The sequence below is a fragment of the Lemur catta genome, chromosome 20 (assembly GCF_020740605.2).
Source record: "Lemur catta isolate mLemCat1 chromosome 20, mLemCat1.pri, whole genome shotgun sequence".
NCBI classification, from domain to species: Eukaryota; Metazoa; Chordata; class Mammalia; order Primates; family Lemuridae; genus Lemur; species Lemur catta.
In genome coordinates this window covers 16,386,463-16,406,357 of record NC_059147.1, presented here as the reverse complement: position 1 = coordinate 16,406,357, position 19,895 = coordinate 16,386,463, and the positions used below count along the sequence as shown (strand labels likewise).

General features: G+C 45.2%; 1 protein-coding gene across 1 annotated transcript in view; it reads right to left on the bottom strand.

Moving 5' to 3' along the window:
- The window catches only part of ADAMTS18 (ADAM metallopeptidase with thrombospondin type 1 motif 18), a 122,802-nt gene extending 120,320 nt beyond the window's left edge, over positions 1-2,482 (bottom strand). Inside the window, exons 1-2 of the mRNA XM_045533099.1 lie at positions 2,393-2,482; positions 2,211-2,292 (exon numbers count right to left, since the gene is read on the bottom strand). Of these exons, the coding sequence (XP_045389055.1) occupies positions 2,211-2,292; positions 2,393-2,482 (172 nt within the window). The remainder of the gene's footprint in view (positions 1-2,210; positions 2,293-2,392) is intronic.
- Positions 2,483-19,895: the final 17,413 nt, after the last annotated feature.

Below are 19,895 nucleotides of genomic sequence, written 5' to 3'. Positions count from 1 at the left end.
GTATGATAAAACGCCAGCACTGGTATCACCCTTAGCATTTTACTATGAGCTTTCACAAGGATAGTCTCATTTAATGGTAAGTAGAAAATATAGTGTATGCAAAAAATGTCTCAAAATTGTCACAATCTTCCTATATGAGCTGATGTGTAAAACTGCTCAGGCATGTTGGTTGGGGGAGTGTCAGATCAGGGGACACCTGGAAAGGCATGTTTCGAAATACCTTCCCCATTGCTCCCTAGAGCAGCATTAATTGCTGCATGTCCTAGAGAGCAGCTAAAAAAAAAAAAAATTGCTGTTTGAAAAGCAAAGCCAGCACACTGTTTTCTTTCACAAAACACAGACTAGAAAGCATCATCCCACAAAATGGTTTGGAAAATGCCCTCTGCACATGAAAAAAAAAAAAAACACTCTGCATTTCTACTTTCAAGTCACAGAATGGGAAACTAATTTGGAAAGTGTTTAGGAAGATTTTGAATAAGAGACATGTTTAAATCAGGTGGGTCCTTGGTTACTGGAGGAAAAAAAAAAGGAAGGAATTTCCCTTTTCCCAAAATAGCCAATAAGCCCCGCCCCCAACAACAACAAAACAACAACTAAAACAAAACCTAAGGAATGAATGGAAGAATGGAAGCCCTGCAGCTAGCAGGCATCAAGGACTGATAGTCTAATTAGCCTCATATTTGGGGGGGGGGAATCCAATACGACAATTTTCAACTGTTTTCTTCTGTCTATGAACCATCTGTGGCTCTTTCATTGCTTGGGTAGCTCTCGTTCTTATATTCTTTACACCCTGCCAATTTCTCCTTACTCTCTCCCTTAACTAGAAATACTGTATAATTGACATACATGTTTAAAAAACAATTGAGGAAAAGGAAAGATTTTTCCCTTCTCTTAATCTTGAAAGCCTGAGCCAGACAGGCAACATTTCTCTTAAAAAAATCTCTGAAATGTTGCTTTACATATTGTTGTTTTATATGTTGACTTGCCAGGTATATGACTCTTGATTAAATGCAGGTTTTTTCTTACAGGAAAATCCACCTCCTCCTTCTAACAGAACTAAAACTTAACAATGAAAACCATGCCCCATATACACTGCAACGAGTTTCTTACCTCCTCATCCAAAATCATCTGAAACTGTGCTTGCCCTGTGGGAGCCTTATCCAGCCAGCCTTCCATGCAATCAGCCGGCAGAGCGCCCCCAGACACCTGCTACTAGCTTGTTTCCAAGGGGAGAATGAGCAGGCTGATGATTAATTTAGTCCCTAGTAGGAAAGAGGGGCAGTTGAGTCCCCTGTAAAGAGTGATCTGATCACTTCAGGAGCTAACGATAGGGTACTTACAGGTGGTGTCTGGGACAGAAGGGACCTATAGTCATTTGATCCTCATGAAACATGAGGGCTGGTTTTACAAACTGCAACCCTTTCTGGTTGGACAAACAGTGAATCGCTTTCTCCACGAACACACCATGCCCCAGTCCCCAATATGCCCCCTTACAACATAAGACGACAACCCTGCAGAACTAAAAAAATTACAGAATCCAGACTGGACAGCAAGGTTTTACTAGATATCTTAGGTCAGGAATCAGCTGTTATCCTATAGCTGGTGGGAAACACTACTGAAAACAAGGATTTCGCTTCTGGGGAGTTAATAAGTGACCGAAGTGAAGTCTGTGGCCGGGGAATGCCAGATGAGATAAAATACTCAAGAGACCTCAAGCTACCTGCTTTCCTCTCTCTAAAAGCAGTCTTTGCGCATCCATGACACTGGGAAAACGAAGAGAGGAGAATAAAAGAAAGGAAGAAAAGGAACAAAAGTTGAGAGCAGACTAAGAAAAGTGGAGGGAGGAAGGGGGCTCACGTGCTTTCAGCCCTAAGAATTAGTTTCTGTGGGCTTTCCTGGGAGAGGAAGGAGCCTTTTGACTAACCCCCTAGTCAAAGTCCACTTCCCTTCCAATTTCTTCCCGCAGTTTTTCTCTGAAGCCACCTGTGAAGGAGGTAAAGTATTTTCTCATGTGACTTGCAGCCTGAGGCACTGATTCTTCCGATAAGCTCGGAGTCCTTGCCACAACCCCCCCTCGAAACAGGAACCCTTTCCAACACAGCACACCTGCCAGGTTAGCGGGTGCGCTTTTCTGTTTTTCTCCCTTTGGGGAGAGAAAGGGACAAAGTGCCTGGAAAGGCCCTTCTTGGGGGTGCGGGGCAGATACGAACCATCATTTAATCCGCTGGCGCCGCTGTCACTGGCTAAGGCCGCGGCGACCGACGCACAGCAGAGGCAGCACAGCTGGAGCGCCTGCGAGAGAAAAGGCGACATCGCGGGTGAGGGGCGCGGCGTGGCTGGCGGCGGGCGCCCCCTGCCACCCGCTCTCGGCGCACCCCTCGGTGGCACCTGCCTTGGCCACGCGCCCCAGTCCCGCCGGGCCCCGCGGCGGGCCCGAACCCGCGGCCGGGAGGGCGCACGCGAGCAGGAGGGCGCACTCCATGGTCAGGTGCGGGCGCGGCGGCTGCGGGGGGCCGGACGCGGCGGGCGGAGCGCTCGGGCTGCGCACATGCTCCCCGCGGGCCCGGAGCGCGGCGCCCCAGGTGCGGCGCCAGGTGGGGAGCCGCCGCCGTTCACATCGCGGGGGGCGCGCGCTGGGGCCTCCCCTCTGCCGGCGCGGGCGTGCGGAGCCGCAGCCTGCGGCACTCCGGGCAGGGCCGGGGCCGGAGCGCAAGCGGCTGGGGGACTCTGTCCGTGCCTGCCCGCCCGCCAGTCTGTGCGTCCGTCTGTGTCGGGGCGCGCGTCTGAGGCTCCCGGGCCGGGCAGCGCCAGCTGGCTCCCCGGCGCGCCCGAGCCGAGCGCCCGCCTCTCCTCCGCGCCGTGATTGGCGACCCGCGGCTCGCGGGCTTGTCCGAGCCCCCGGGCTGGTGCAAGGGCGTGGGATTCCCGGCTCCGGCTCCCGGGGAGGGAGCGGAGGGGGCGGGGAGGCCGGGTGGGAGTGAGGGGGAGGGTGGGACCGACCGCCGAGACAGGGAGGGGAGCGCCCCGGGTCAGGCCGGGGAAACGTAATTGAAGCGCACCGAGAGATGAGTCGGGAAGGAGGCAGGCTCAGGTAAGCGGCGCGACTTCTTTCGCAGCCTGTGCAGACTTCGCCTTTGCAAGTCTTCTGGCGAGAGAGTCAAGGCAGTTAGCGTCCTCAAAACCTCCTAAGTGCCAGGAGCCCTGCTTTATCTCATTTGCCTCGGGCCCTTTCCTTAGAAGGTGGGAATTATTAACTCCTTGATTAAGATGAGGAAAAGGAGATTCAGATGCGCTCAAGACACTCTAGCTACCCAAAGAATCAGCAAATCTAGGGCAGCCTGGCGGACTAGAACAATGACTCTGTCGCTGTCTGCAACACGTGAAAACGCACCGCAGGGGGTGGCCTCCCTCTTCCCCTAGATCTTTCTTCCCAGGCTGCCCATGCTTCGAGATTGAATCTTAGCCCCAGATACCCAAACCTGCAGAAATGAGCCATGACAAACGGAGCTCCCCGCCCCCGTGAACGGGCATCCGGTTTGCCGTGTGCCTGTTCATTTACTCAGGACGTTTAGGTGAGCCTTTGATCCTTGTTTGCGGGGATGAACAAAATTCATTCTTTTGGGCCAGTGGAAAATACCCTCACTGGATAACTGAACCACAGAAAAGGAACCCAGATGAACACAATGCTGTAAAGGGAAAGAATAGGCTCCCAAATAACAAAGACAACAGCAGCAGCCAATACAGAGGGGGCGGGAAGCAAGGGAGACACCTGTGTGTATGCACGTGTAAGGCATCTCTCAGGAGCTGACACTTAAAATAAGGCCAAAAGAGAGTGGTTGGGTTTTATAAGAGAAGAGGGAAGTCGGAGGTGGATACTGCATGTTAGCAGAGGGGGCACAGCAAAAGTGAAGGTCTTGAAGGAGGAAAAGTGTTTGCCATGTTGAAAGAGTTATAGACCAGAGGAAAAGGCAGAAACAACAGGTTGCTGGGTCAGCAGGACCTTGTAGGCTGGGGTGAAGCATGTCAGAAACTGTTAGATTTGAGTGTGTGTGTGTGGCAATATCATCTCCAATAAAAAAAAACAATGTGGATCCTTTTGGAGTTTATGGATTGGAGGCACTGAAATAGGGCCAGAGAGGAACAGGTTAGGCAGCTGTTGTCAGCACCAGGGGAACAATGACAGTATCTTGCACTAGAGTGGTGACAGTGGAGGTAGCTGTAGTACCCTTAAATGTGGTCCATGTCAAACTTAGAATAAGCTACAGCTCAACATACGTAACCTGCTTCATTGAGTGCAGCAGTGAAGGGTAAACCTAGGCTGTAGAAGCTGCAGAAAAAGTGATACATCTGCCTACGGGGACTGAGGAAAGGCCTCACAGTGAGAAAATCAGGGTTACACAAATTACATGGGTTTCCTAAGTAATCTGGTTAAGCTCTGTGGCCTCTCTTTTATAATCTGTAAAATAGGAATCAACACAGTACATCAAAAGGACAGCCTGAGGATTAAGTGAATATGTTTTTTCAAGCACTTTGTAAGTAGGCTTTGAAAGTAAGAGCAGGTGATACTATTTTTCTGTTCCTTTATACATCCTATGGCAAACCATAATGGCACCAAAATCACCAGTGCTACTGGTTTAAGATGCAGATTTCTGGGCCACAAGCTATTAAAATTCTGATTCAATAGACTTGGTTTAGATCCCAAATATACATTTGCGGCAAGCACCTGGGTGTGATCCTGACACTAGTGCTGTAAATGCTTTATGTGATTTCAGTGAAGAACTAGACACCGAAGGAAACGGGAGATCAAAGACATGCGTTAAAACAGTGCTCAAGGTCATGTCACCCAGCAACAGACTGAATTAAAAAAGAGACTGGGATAGACAGCGCTGTCAGTCACATCATCAAATAAGCATGAAACTGGAGGGGCAAAGGGTTTGTCCACACTCAGCAGGAAACAACCATGTCCCGGATTTGTGTCTCTCTATTGAGATACATTTGCATTAATCAAACCATATTCCTCTGGTCTTCTTTTTCATGGCCAAAAATATAGGTTATTCACCATGGTCAGGGCCAGAGTCTCAGAGAACAACTCTTACCTGTGCGCTGTGCTGGATTGTAGTCTTAATTTCAGCACTACTGACTTTTGGAGCTGGATAATTGTTTGGGGGGGTGACCTGTGCATTATAAACATAAGATGTTTAGCAGCATCTCTGGCCACTACTCACTAGATGCCACTAACACCCCCACAATTGTGAAAAAATGTAAGATTTTCAGATGTTCCCTGGGGGGCAAAATTGCCCAGCTGAGAACCTGGATGAATAACACAGATACCAGTCTTGTGACATTTTTCTCCATCAGCATGGAGTCTCATAGCCTCTCATTCTACTGGACACATATTTGCTGAGTGCCCACCCTTTGAGGGACAGGAGGCCTCCTTTTGAACCTAAAACAAGTGATTCATCTACCACTCATTGTCCCTCTCTTCTCTCATATCTCAGTAAATCTTTGCTCTTGATAAATTCCAGTCCTCCATGGTTTGGTGCAGAAACTGAGACTCATTTCTTACATAGTCATAGATCTAGAGATCAAAACTTCCAATTCCATTCATTTGCAGATGACAGGGCCCAATCTCTTCTGCAGACCTGATACGCAAACATTTGCAATACCATAACTTCTGGGATGATTTTATACCTTCAATTTTCGAGGAACTGGCCCTGCAATATGTATGAATTGTCTCTAGATGGTGATAGAGAGTCATGAGCGCTTGGTCCAGCCTTGGAAATGTAAGTTACAAAGTAGCACTCACTTTGAAAATATAAGTCTTAGCTGATTTTAAAATGATAAATTTAAAACACTGTAATGACCATCTGAAGTTCATCATGGGGTAGGGGTGGGAGGAATTACTGATGTGTTGTCTTCTGTCAAACCTAGCCTAGAACCTGATGCATAGCAGTCATTCATAAGTATGTGTAAGAAAGAACAGAGGAAGGGAAGGAGGGAGGGAGGGAATGGTGGGAAAATTTGACACAGAAAGAGAGATCACACTATTTCACTCTTAGCCACTAAAGATTTTTCCTCTCCTTTAAAATCAATGGTACAGTTCTAGTCATTGTTTTTCTTTCTTTTTCCACTGTTGTAACCTTAACCTTTTTTCCCCCCAAAATAATATGCTTTAAATCATGTATCTCCTCCTGGTCAGACCAACAAATAAATGGCAAACTCTGTTATTTATTCACTTTTCCCTTTGTCCTTGATCCATGAAGATGCAAACATCCCTCCATGGAAAGTAAGAAACACTTACTGCCTCTCCCAGCACTGTTGACTTTCTGTGCTACAATTGACTCCTTATTTCCTCGTCTCCTTTCCAGGCAGAGGGTGGAGGGACACTGCCGCTCCTCCAGCTTCTCAAAGCTGCATCAGATAGTGTGTTGAGTTTTATTGAACAGGTATCTCAGTTTCCTGTAGAAAGTATTTTCATGTCCAAAGAGATAAATGTCCAAAGTCTTGCATCCAAACCTAGAGGAGGGTAAAATAGAAACACGACACTGGGAGAAAATGTTTGCATGCTATACATCTGCTAAAGGGCTAATAACCAGAATCTACAAAGGACTCAAGCAAATCAGCAAGAAAAATTCAAAAAACCCTATTAAAAAATGGGCAAAAGATAGGAACAGAAGCTTCTCAAAAGAAAATAGACTAATGACCAATAAACATATGAAAAAATGCTCAGTGTTTCTAATCATCAGGGAAATGCAAATCAAAACCACAGTAAGATTTCACCTAAGTCCAGTCAGAATGGCTTTTATCAAAAAGTCCGAAAACAACAGATGCTGGCGTGGATGTGGTGAGAAAGGAACACTTATATGCTATTGTGGGACTGCAGACTAGTACAACTTCTATGGAAAGTAGTATGGAGGTACCTCAAAGAACTAAAAGTAGAACTACCATTTGATCCAGCAATCCCACTACTGGGTATTTACCCAAACGAAAAAAAAGTTATTTTACCAAAAAGACATTTGTACTCGAATGTGTATTGCAGCACAATTCACAGTCAAAAAGATGTAGAATCAACCCAAGTGCCCATCAATACATGAGTAGATTAATAAAAGGTGGTATATGTATACCGTGAAGTATCACAAGAATGGAAAAAAAAAACACCACCTTTACTCACTATTAAATTGGAACTAATTGATCAACACTCCTGCACACAATATGGTAGTAAAACTCAACAGAAATCAAGCAGGTGGGAAGGGGGAGGAGGGAATGGGTAAATTCATATCTAATGTGTAAAATGCACACTATCTGGGTGATGGACACACTTATCACTTTGACTCAAATGGTAAAAAAACAATTCATGTAACCAAATTGTTTGTACCCCTGTAATATATTCTGCAATAAAAAAATTTAAAAAACAAACAAAAGAAAAAAACAGAACACAAGGCTGAACTTATTTCAACACGATGACCAAAAGAAAAAAATAAAGAGATGGAAATGGCTTCACCTGCTTGAAGACCTGAGAGATAAGGGTACTTTCTGGTCCATGTCTCAGAAATGAGGTCCAGTTAGGTGGACAGTGGGGTGGAACACAAGAGGTCAGCAGGTTCCAGCTCTTTCTGTCTTCTCTAGAAATAACCATCAAGAAAGACAAGGAGTTAAGTTTACCGTGTAAAATGATGAAATTCAAACAAGTGACAGGCAACGTCTTATTTATTTATTAGCAACAATACAGGAAGCAGAACCTCTTAGTTGAATAACTAGAGTATAAACAGTCATCAAATACTATTTAGAAATTATCGGTTGTTTTCCCTCACATTATATGTATTCTTTCATTTCACTTCTCTGGGGACATTGGCATTGATTTCTTCCTTTTGAAACTTGTGCTTGTCTGATGTATCTATACAATAAGGTTTCCTTTTGCAGCTTTCCTCTGTGGAACATACCCTGGCTGTGTGTGCTTGCTTCCACTGTTCTATTTTTAGCCCTTTCCCAAGCCCTACTATTAAAAGTAGCTTGTTTGCCAGAGGCTGAAGAGGTAGTATTAGAACTAGACTACTAATTTCCACAAGCGAACTCAAGGCCAACTTTTAAGATCTCTCCACAGTGAAGAGTGGAACACTCTGCAAAAGCTCTGGAAAATATCAGGCTGCCTGAGAAGGGCAAATAACTTCTGTTTACATGGAGTATTCTCTCCTCCTTCTCCAGCATGATCTCATCATGAACAAGTTTAGGCGTCTGTCCCAGTGATGCCCGGACTCTCATCTCTAACACCATCCTGTCCTCCCTAAGCCTTAGGCCTGGGACAGCCAGGATGGGGAACTGCTGCTAATCAAAATCACCAGTAAAATGGTTAGAAACACACATTCTTGGGCACCCATATTAATATACCAATTAAGTGGGTCAGGATTTCTGACGTAACTTAATACATTACAAATCAATAATTGTGGCCCACTCTTACACTTCCACCTGGGTGCCAGCACCACTTCCCAGTCAATAGGATTTAAAGCTTCTAGGATAACTCTGGCTCATTTCTTATTTATGAAGGAAGCAAAATATAGCAGAAAGAATAAAGGGCAAAACTAGAACTGAATCCTTGCTATAGTGATGAGTGGTAAGTATTGATATTGTTGTTTGCTTGGTTAGGTTTTGGGGTAGGAGAGGATGATTTGCCTTCTCAACTTTTTCACTTCTCCTCTCCTGGTTTAATCCATGATTTAGGTCTGTCCAAATATATAATAACATTTTCTTTTTAGCAAAAATTACTGACCCAAGAAGTGGGATTTGGACTGAAGTGTGTCCTATTAGAATCTTTCCCTGGTGTCGGTCTACACAATTTGGGAGAAAGAACCCATCTTTTAGCTGAGGTTGCCACATGGTATGACTAAAGCCTGGAGTCGTCAACATCCATCTTGCTAAGCTACAAAAAGGAAATCCAGTAAAAGTAGGAAAGAAAGAGGAAAATACACAGTCTAAGGCCATGGTTCCTGTCTCTTCTCCTTTGATCCTTGAAATCACTACAGTTAAGCCAAGAAATCTCTCTCCAATCTTTGTTCCCCCTTTATGTTAGTCTGTGTGGGCTTCCTATCACTTTCAGTTTTCCAGGAAAGTCATCCTAGGACTTTTACTACATGATGTTGAACATGAAGTCTTAATGCATTCATCTCTAATACAGGGAGAGCAATCCCTACCTCATATCTTTTTATTTTCATGAGGGTTGAATTAGGCAACATCTATAAAATGTCTAATGCAAAACCCAGAACCACTGGTGCCCAACACATGGTAGTGTCCTTCCCCTTTCTTGACCTTCTTTTGATCCTTATACCTGTAGCCAATCCACTTCCTGAGGTTGTGAACTCTTGCATAGAGGTGGATGCCATCGGAATGTTTTTTTACCCAGCCTCCAGTCTGGTTCCTGATATTTCCCATCTGATTTCAGAATTGCAGTTCCCATAGACAGTGACTTAGTGTGCATTAGAAAATGCTGCTTCCTTCTGCACAGGCACAAATATAGTGGTCAAAACATGGAAACTATGAAAATTAGAAAAAGAGCACCCATCTGGGCTAATGTTGTCTTGTTGGGACAGGATTGGGAAGCCAGAGCCTACTGGATTTTATTTCAATTCACACCTAGGCAGGGCACAGCCATTCACAGTGCCCAGCATGGGGTGCAATCTCATCTTAGGCCTTTTCTTATCTTAAACCGGGGAACTGACTAGGAGCTAAAATTCATGCCACCGGCTCCCATGAACTGCATTACTATTTCTAATTGACCAATTCCATCTTTTCCATGTGCTCACACTGGCTCAAGGTGCTCTTTCAAAAGGCTGGATTCTGAAGGTGAAGGAAAAGCACATTATAACCTTAGTTACTGACGCTTCACTTCTCAACAACCCACAATCGGGCTCCTGTCCCCAGTCACATGTTCCTCCCAGTAAAAGTGCAATAAAGTTCATGAATGAATGACTATAAATAGAAAGATGTAGTCCCCGCTACTGTGACTCAGAGAAAACCATTAAAAATGAGAGGGGAGGGGGCGTAGAGAGAATGAATGAACCCTTGGTAGTGTCCATCCTCTTTAGTTATAGGATTTGAAACTAACGACCACTGCTGCCTCCTCAAAACCTTCTCATCTCCTCATCTTCCAAGTCGTTACTTTGTCCTATTTTTATGAGTTTATTTTTCTTGTTTAATTTTTACTTATGAATACTTCTTTTCCCTCTCTATATCTCTTAACTATTGAGCTCCCCAGACTTGTCCCTTATCTTCTCTCACAAGATAATCTCCATTCGTGAGCAGTCAGAAGCCAGCTAATTTGCCGATGACTCCTAGATCTGTTATTTCAGCCTGACTCTCTGTCCCAAGCTCTAGACACCTATTTCCAACCACGTACGGTGCATTTTTAGCTGGATGTGTTGGAGGCACCTTAAGCACAACAAGGCCCTGAGCATAGACCATCAGCGACTTTCCATCTGCCACCATCTGCCCGGCATCCCAAGCTGGGAATTCTGAGAGTCACCCTTGGCTGTAGAAGAAGGGGGGTCAACTGGTTACCAAATCTGCTTTCTAAATGACTCTGCCCCGTCCATCTTCATTGCATTTGCCTTATTTCAGGCCACTTGCATCTGTCACCCTTTAAGACTTCTGGAAGAAGGCATCTCATCCAGGTAGACTTTCCCGACCACCCCGGCCAGGCCAGGCTGGGTTGAGCACACCTCTGCATGTCCCCACAACCACCCACCACTCCCCTGTGTCAGGAAAGTGAGACAGGACAACAGAGACCGTGACCTCACCCCAGCCACTGCTGATCCGCCACCTATTTAGACAAGGAGGGTGTCACTGTCATCTTTGTTTCCAGTACCAAGAACAGGGCCAGTGCGTACGTTTGATAATATGCTGACTGGAAACCTCATTGCCTAGAAGGAAAACAACCCAGGCTGCTGAAACAGGCACTTGGCACCACCTCCTCACCGACCCCAAGGAGAGGACCACGTCACTACTGCACCCTGTGAGGGACAACTTCCACAACCGAGCACTTCCACACCTGCCTGTGGACCAGGTCCAGCTGTTCTGTTTTTACTCCCTCCCTCGTTCTCCAGGTTTTCCTCATTTTCATTCCCTCTCTCACCCTCCAATACACAAGTGATCTTTTTCTTCTTCCCTCCCTAACCAAACTGTACATTAGTTATTGTTCAAACAAGTCTAAGTGCCTTGAGATGTGCCCTGAGGTATTTAGTCATACGGTTCCCCACCTCAGCAGCCGTCTCAAGCTTGGTGCACAATGGCCAAGTCCCACTCCCAGAGACACGGAGTTAGTGGGTCCGAACGCACACTGGGATTATTTTCAAAGCCCTGTGGCTCCAAGCGACTCTAATAGGCAGCACCAGTGGAGAACCAACAGTCGTTTAGCATGTCTGTGGTGTGGCACCCAGACCAGTGGCAGTGACATGACTTGGGGACCCATTAGACATTTGGAGTCTCGGCCCTACCCTAGACCTGCTGCATCACCAACTGCAATGGATTCAGATCCCAGGGTGACATTAAAGTTTAAGAAGAGCCGTTGTGGAGTCAAACAGACAGGATCTTGACACTAAACAAGGAGAACTCAGAGAGCCTCCTGCCCTCAGTAAGCTTCAGTTTCCCCATCTCTAAGATGGTGAAAGTAACAGGGCTGCCTCACACAGGTGCAGAGAGGAGAAAAATGATGCTCCATCTCAGCTCCCAGGTTCAGTGTCAGATTAAGCACTTGATAAGTGGAGCCTTGTTATTGTTCTCTCTCCCCTCACCCCGACCCCTGTGCCCACTAGGGTGGGGGCAGGGGCACAGGAAGTCCACACTTTATTTCCCGGATGCCGGCTCTGGGGTCCTGGGAAGTACAGCCAGTAGGAGCGTTGCAGATGCCATATCCACATCCACATTAAACATTTCCAATTTGGAGCACACAAAAAGGTCACGGCTCCCTTGACTTACCTGCGTCGCCCATCATGATCTGGCCTCTAGATGCCCCGTCTGACACAAGCACCGCCCCGCTGAGAGTGCTGCGTGGAGGCTGCACCCCGTTACAGGCGGTTTGTTTCCTGGAGCTGCGTAGACACTTGGCCCCACCACGCATGAGGCTGGTGTTTCCCTAAGACTACAAGGCATGATTGCAAGAGGCAGATCATTTAAAACAAATTATTGGGGCCGGGCGTGGTGGCTCACGCCTGTAATCCTAGCACTCTGGGAGGCCGAGGTGGGCGGATCGTTTGAGCTCAGGAGTTCGAGACCAGCCTAAGCAAGAGCGAGACCCCATCTCTGCTAAAAATAGAAAGAAATTATCTGGACAACTAAAAATATGTAGAAAAAATGAGTCAGGCATGGTGGCACATGCCTGTAGTCCCAGCTACTTGGGAGGCTGAGGCAGGAGGATCGCTTAAGCCCAGGAGTTTGAGGTTGCTGTGAGCTAGGCTGATGCCATGGCACTCTAGCCCAGGCAACAGAGTAAGACTCTCTCAAAAAAAAACAAAACAAAACAACCTAATTATTGGAATTCAACTGGCTTTCGCAAGGAATTAATTCAAGGAATCCGAGGTGCCAGTGGGTAACGACAGAAGAGACGGAGCAGGGGAGGGTTTACCTCTTATTTTTAAAGCAGTCTGGGATCTATTTAGAGAAGTTCCAAACATAGGAGTTGTGTCCAGACAGCAACCTAATACTTTATATTGCCCTCTTTCTGTAGGGTCCCATCATCTCCCATGATTGGATGGAGTGTCTCCGCATTTTACGGTGTCTGTCAACAGAGAGGAGCGCTTTGGGCAAGTCTGAAAAGCTAACATTGCGTGGAACTAGGACATAACAACAGCCTGGGGACATCAGAGCCCGCTTGCGCCTGCTCTGCAGTGTTGGACGTTTTTATGTGCATTACATTAAGAGCTTCCACCTCTCCGGACAAAGGGGAGAAGCGCTTCCGTGGTGGGTGGCCCCAATTAAACCCTGTGCCTGGCGAGTTTCCGGCCAGGCTGACTGGAAGCCAGCCAGGGCTGATTAGAGAGCAGGTACCTCAAATGGCCCAGCGCTGCAGTAATGAAAAAGCCCTGGAAAATTGCTAAATGACACAGAGGAAAATCATTACAATTGAAATGGCTCCTCCTCCCTCCCCACTAAAAAAAAAAAAAGGAAAGCAACACTTCTTCAGAATTGCCTAAATATTGCTCTGCTCAGTGAGCTAACTATACAGTAAATGAAAGATCTCTTACAAACAGCCTTGAGCATGCTGCTTTAATTATGCAACATTTATTTGGTTTAAAAGCACATAAAGAAAACAAAAACAGAAAAACAAAACAAAAACAACTCCCCCCGCCCTGAGAAACAGCAGATACATTGCCACATGCACTATAGAACTGAAAAGGAGGCTTAATAGGGAAGGTTTTTAGATAGGACTTAACTTAAAAATAGTCCTAAGTATTTATTTTTTATGATGACAAAATCAATACAAGCTCTTCTTGAAAACCTTAAAAAAAATAAAGTATAATGAGAGAATAATGCATTATCCACCCCTGAAACAGAACCACAGTGATTATGATGCGGTTTATCTTCTTTCTCTAAGCACTGTTTTACGTAGTTGCAATTGCATTGTGAAATTACTTTTGTGCCCTACATGGTTTGACTAGTACTACATATGGAATACGCTGCAGATATTAAAATCGCTGCACCATCCTTGTCAATGGCTGGGACATAATCATTAAAGGAGTGTAACATAATGTACTTAGCAAAACTTTGGAAGTCCCCTTGCTGTGGAACAGGTGAGCTGTGAGAAATAGCAGAGACAGCAACATCTGCACCATATGATGGGGCAGGAAGGTGGGGACTAATGTTCCTTGAGCAACTTTGGGCCAAACACTGTGCCAGGGAATGTTCTGTCCCACAACACTGCGAGGAGGTTGTTACTCATCCCCTTTAACAGGTAAACGGGTTCATGGATAGGTGAGGTCACTGGCCAAGGTCACAGAACCAGGATGAAGACCCAGGTGTGTCAGACATTCCCTTCACTTTTACTCTTCATCTCTTTGTGTCTACACACAAAGCAGTGTAGTCAAAAGAGCACAGGTTTGGAGTCTTAAGTGTTATTTGCCTTATACCTGACAAATGTGAGTTGCCCAAATGCCTTTTATTCTAATTAAAATTCCATGGGTGCTGTCACTCACAAACCTGGTGACTGCAACCTCAAAATGTTAGATTCAGAAGGCTGTATCTTCTCACAAGAACTACGATTTAGAATTCAACCTTACATATTAAAGATAGCATAGGTTTAGTTGATAATATAGAACCAAGGAAATAGAAGAAAGACAAGGCATAAATTTATCTCAGAAACTTCCACTGTTCCAGACAGGGACCTTAGTTTTGTTGAGAAATGAAGAGTGGTGGTAACAATACCAATGAAAAAACTTAGTCCCATTAACTATCACTTACTTGGATCTGGGTCAAGCACTGAGCATTTAAAGGAAGTAAGTATCCAAGTAGTTATCTAATCTGGAAAATGAAAGTAAGAATGTCTAATGTGCAAAGAAGTAATTTCCAGCTGACATAATTTGGGTAAGAGGTAATGGTAGAATTTGAAACTGGGTTGGAAATACATGTTAGGTCCATCTCACCATCCTTTATTGGGTAGCATGAGGTGTTGGGCCAGTGAATATGACCCACCCCCAATCGTGCCAGCAGTGGTTTCAGGTTTCCAAGGTGTGTCACATGGGAAGAGAAGCCCCTTGTACTCCTGGAGTGCGCCCACAGATGTCTGCACAGCCATACTGAAGGCTCGACCAGACGAGACTTCAGCTGGAAATGGGCTGTGCATTTGCAAGTCATCCCTAATTTTCAGAATGACACTAAAATCTTCATAATTCATGGGCTGTCCCTCGGTGTCAACATACTCACCCAGGCAAGTCACAGGCTTGATGCCAAACGCATTTATATGCTTGAATTATAGGGAAAAGGAATTGAGAGAAACAAAAACCAGGACATGTCGGAGAGAAGAAGAAATTTTGGAGGGAAAAAAAAAAACTTAGAGAACAAAAAACAAAGACAATAACTATCAAAGGGATGTAATATAATGTAAAATAAACCATTTAACAGATGTAGACAGAGGGAATAGTGTGTGAAAAGATAGCATCAGATAATGAAAATCGGTATGTATTCATTCGAGTAGCCAGCTAACTCCTCCAACACTTACAACAGCCGAGATAGGTAACACAAATAGCAATTTACAAACTTTAAGCCAGAGTGTCGAGTACAATCTTTTTGAGTCTTTTTTTGCTCCTTCTGTGTGAACCCAATGACAGCCCGGTTCACCCTGTCCCTTAAAATGTGAACACAATCAACGTGGTCCCTAAATCTCCTACACTATGGGAAGTCTGGTGGCCTTGCCAGGCTTTGAGTGACTTCCTAGGGATCTGCTTTCTCATAGCTCTTAACACTCCCATTGTTCTCTCCTCCGTCCTGCATCTACCCAGGCATAGAATGTAGTTCCTTGCGTTTGTCCCAAACCACGTAAGGCAGGCACATGTGTGTTGCAGTTGTTACTAATGTTTGAAAACTCAGACTGATTTTATTGTAGTGAAATACACATAACGTAAAATTGACCATTTTAGCTATTTGAAAGTGTTTAATTCAGTGGAATTAAGTGCATTGATGATGTCGTGCAACCATCCCCACCATTGAATGGGCTTTACATCACACAGGTGGAAACCAACTCAAAGTGAGTATCACATATCCCTTTCTTACAAGTCATTTGGCCACCCACCACGTTGCTTGAGGTCTCCATATTCCTTGGAGACTCCGCTTTCTCTCCTGTTCTCCTACTTTTTGTGCAGAACAATTTTAGCCTCCACCCCTGTTCAGTTCCAGGCCTATCTGAGCATATCGAATAACTCATTAATGTGCTCTGGAGAAATGAAAGGTCACTCATTCCTGGCCCTACTTCTCAGTAGAACAGAGTAACTGAAAGAGGGGGATCCAGACCCCCTTTCTACCTACACAGTTTCCACCAGTGAACAGCAGCTGGGGAGAGGGGAGCTTCTTCATGGCTGTGAAGGGTGCCATTTCCCTCAGAGGGCACAAATATTAATCATCAGTTTTGGCTTAAACAAAAAATTGCTGCTGTTGTCAATTTCTAAAATATGAAAGCTGGAATACATTTTCTCAACCATGGAGCTAGGAGTCCAACCAAGTCTGGTCTTCCCATTATGGGTTCAGATTCACCCAATGGGTCTATTTATAGGTAACCAATGGGAGGTCAATCCCATACACAGGGCATAACTGGAGGAGCGCTCAAATGGATATCAGCCTGAGCTCAGATATCTGCACAGAAAGGCTTCCAAAACATCCTCAACCCCTCCAGTAGGGACCGATGTCCCCTCCCTATACTCTGTGAACATCCAGTATTTTACTCTGTCATAGGACATAGAAAATTAAACCAAAAATTAAAATAAAGTGGGATGACCTCCCTATTGGACTTTGAGACTCAGATGCAGGGACTACGTTCATGCTATCCTTAAAGTAGCTCTTTACCAGGGACATTCTCCACCCAGGGGACATATGGCAATGTCTAGAGGCATCATTGGTTGTCACAACTAGGCTGAGGATTGCTACTGGCCTCCAGAGTGCACAGGCCAAAGGAGGCTGCTCAACATTCCACAATGCACAGGACAGAACCCCTGCAAGAATAGAGTTATTCAGCCCACAATGTCAATACTGTTGAGATTGAGAAACCTTGACATCATTAAAGGTTATTCATATAGCAAATATTTATTAAGTACCATAAAGGTTACTCATTTAGCAAATATTTTTTAAGTACCATGTATGTGTCATACCTTGTGCTAAGGGTTACCTGTTTCCTCACTGTAGCTATTTTTGTGATAATAATACTAAATATTCAGTGAGCATTAAAGGGTCTGGGGTCCTACGTTAACTCCTTCACATATACAATATTATCTTATATAATCTTCATAATAGCTCTGTAATGTTACCATCTCTTCCTCCCCCTCCTTTCCTTTTTAAACGAATGACAGAGTGTAAGTAAGCTCAGAGAGGTTGGGTAACTTACCCAAGGCAACATAGCATCTGACTTATATTTCCTGATTCTTAACCACCACACCCAATTGCCCACCAGCTAAAAAAGCAATTGAGGGTCATGGTATTGACATCAGAGGGCTGTTACATCGATTATTTATACTATCTTGTTCTGTGTATTCAATGACCCCACCAACATGGTACACGTTCAGCCTAGAATCCTGAGAATGACCTTTACTATGTGGGGTGGCTTTAGAAATGCTAGATTGTCACATGAAGTGAGAGAGAAGTCAGGAAATCTAAACAGGGACCATGACTGTAGGGGATCTAGAAGGCCAAGTTATTCCCCAGGGATGGTGAACCTTTCTTGAAGACCCCCTGCGGGAGAGTGAGTATGAGTGTGTGTGTTGGGGAGAAGGGAACCTGGTGAATGGGAGAAAACAGCCAGAGGGAGAATCTTGGGAGGTGATGTGGATAAGAGCCTGAACCCACTGACAAAAGAGAAGTTTTTCCAATCTCCATCCACCCCTTTCAGTAAATGTTTCTATTTCTTCACACAAGTAAAGAATGCTCTGTGCCCTCCCATATTACTAAGATTAAACATGCAAGCATCTCAGGGGACATGGCTACAAGAAGATGTGGACAAGGAGCTGGGAGGGCTGGGAGACCCATCAGACCATACGTGATGGAGGTGTGTGATGGAGAGAGCAGAAAATGGCCAAGTTGAACCATAGACTTAGACTTAGCTTAGAGTTCCAACTCAACTTAGACATATGTTTACTATAAGGAAGGTTCTAGAAGCCATCGAAGAGGCCTTAAGCCAAAGCTAGCCATCAGAAGAGTCCTGTGTCTCCTAGGAATGGGCCTGCCTTCGTCTCTCTGTGACAGGCACTCACTGGCTAGGAGCAGCTCTCCGGAAGTGCGGCCTGGGCCCTTGGTCAGTTACCCTCCCTGTAGATGAATGTGTGTGAGGCACAATCTCATGACCACCACGCTAGGCACTTTTAAATGTTTGCTGAAACAAGCACAAATCCTCTGCTTTCAGTGCACCCAGACGTGCGTGTCCTCAAACACATGCCCTTTGGGCAAACAGCATGTCACCTGCCTGCCCGCTGAGTTGCACTTGAGCATCGCTTTGAGATTCTAGCTTGAAGGCAATGAGCTCATCAGCTCCCAGGACATGTTATAAATGCCCCTCTCCCTGCACAGTTGATCTTCTCCCATCCCACCCCACCTCCCCCTGAAAAAAAGACCTATTATATAGTTTATTTTGTTTCATATTAATACCAGGATCTCAGCTTTGATTGTCTGGCCCTCCTGTTTTTTTCTGCAGCCACCAGTCCCAGGATGATAAGCTACAAACACCGTAATCCTGTGTAAACAATACCTCTCTGAGGTGACCTCCAAGCAAAGAGGGCGATCGGGTAGTCTTTCCTTATCCCAGTAGCCCTGCCCGTCCTCCTTATGGGGGCGGATGACGTGAGGGGCAGGCCCGAGCCGCAGGACCCCGGCCAGCCAGCTGGGAGTCCTTTGGTGGGACCTGAAACAGTAACCAGGCAGGGCAGCCGGAGGTGAGGGCTTTCGGGATCCTACCTGAGTGCCTCTTGGGTGGCCGCAGGGTACTTGACTCCCATCCAAGAGAGGCACCTGGCTACAAGCTGGCACCGTGCCAGTTCCAGAGGGTAAGCTTGCCCCAAACGATGGTGTCAGCGTTCAGTTCGTGTTTTATTATTGTGTGTCTCTTTAAAACTAATTCCTCAGTGAAAGATGTTTGAAACCTAAGCCTCCCCATCTCCCTCCCCATTTTATTTTCAGTTGCAGGCACTTGTCCCTGTTGAAAAATCCGGAGATTTACTATTAAGCAAATTAAACGGCTAGACATTGAATCCCTGAGCAATGCCAGGCACAGTCATAGAAATGTTGAAGCTTCTGCAGGATCTAGAAATGAATAAGAAAAGGGCAAAGCTGTCCTCCTGTAGCATCCGAGGCTGGGTCTAGTGTCGCAAATGAGGAAAGGATGAGTTCTCAAAAAGTGTTTGAAACACAGAGATGTAAGAATTGTCTTCTGAAAATGTATATGGGCTCATACAGTAGTTCTCAAAGTGTGGTTCCCAGCCTAGGAGCGTTAGTATCACCAGGAAACCCACTGGACACATCCACGCCATTGAATCAGGGGCTCTGGGGGTAGGACCCAGCATCTGCCTTTTTTATTTTTTTAATTTTTAATTTTTTTTATTTCAGCATATTATGGAGGTACAAATGTTTAGGTAACATATACTGCCTTTGCCCCACCTGAGTCAGAGCTTCAAGCGTGTCCATCCCCCAGACGGTGTACACTGCACCCATTAGGTGTGTATATGCCCATCCGCTCCTACCCCCTCCCACCTGCCCGACACCCGATGAATGTCACTACTATATGTGCACTTAAGTGTTGATCAGTTAATACCAATTTGATGGTGAGTACATGTGGTGTCTGTTTTTCCATTCTTGTGATACTCCACTTAGCAGAATGGACTCCAGCTCCATCCAGGATAATACAAGAGGTGCAAGATCACCATTGTTTTTTGTGGCTGAGTAGAACTCCATGGTATACAGCAAGATTATTCAAAAGACAGATTAGACAATCTTTGTTGTGTTGCTATTCTCTAGGGAAGTAAAAGCGACCCTGTATTACATACATCAGAATGGATTCTGGCAATTGTTCCATCTGACATTTCCGCCTTGCTTAAACTCATCATTTTTAAAAGTCCATATTACTTTGGTAGACTTTATCTTTTTCAGAACTATCATCTCTTATGCATTTTTACAATAAAGTTAAAAGGCAAACATGTAAGTTGTAAAACACACCAAAATGGCTG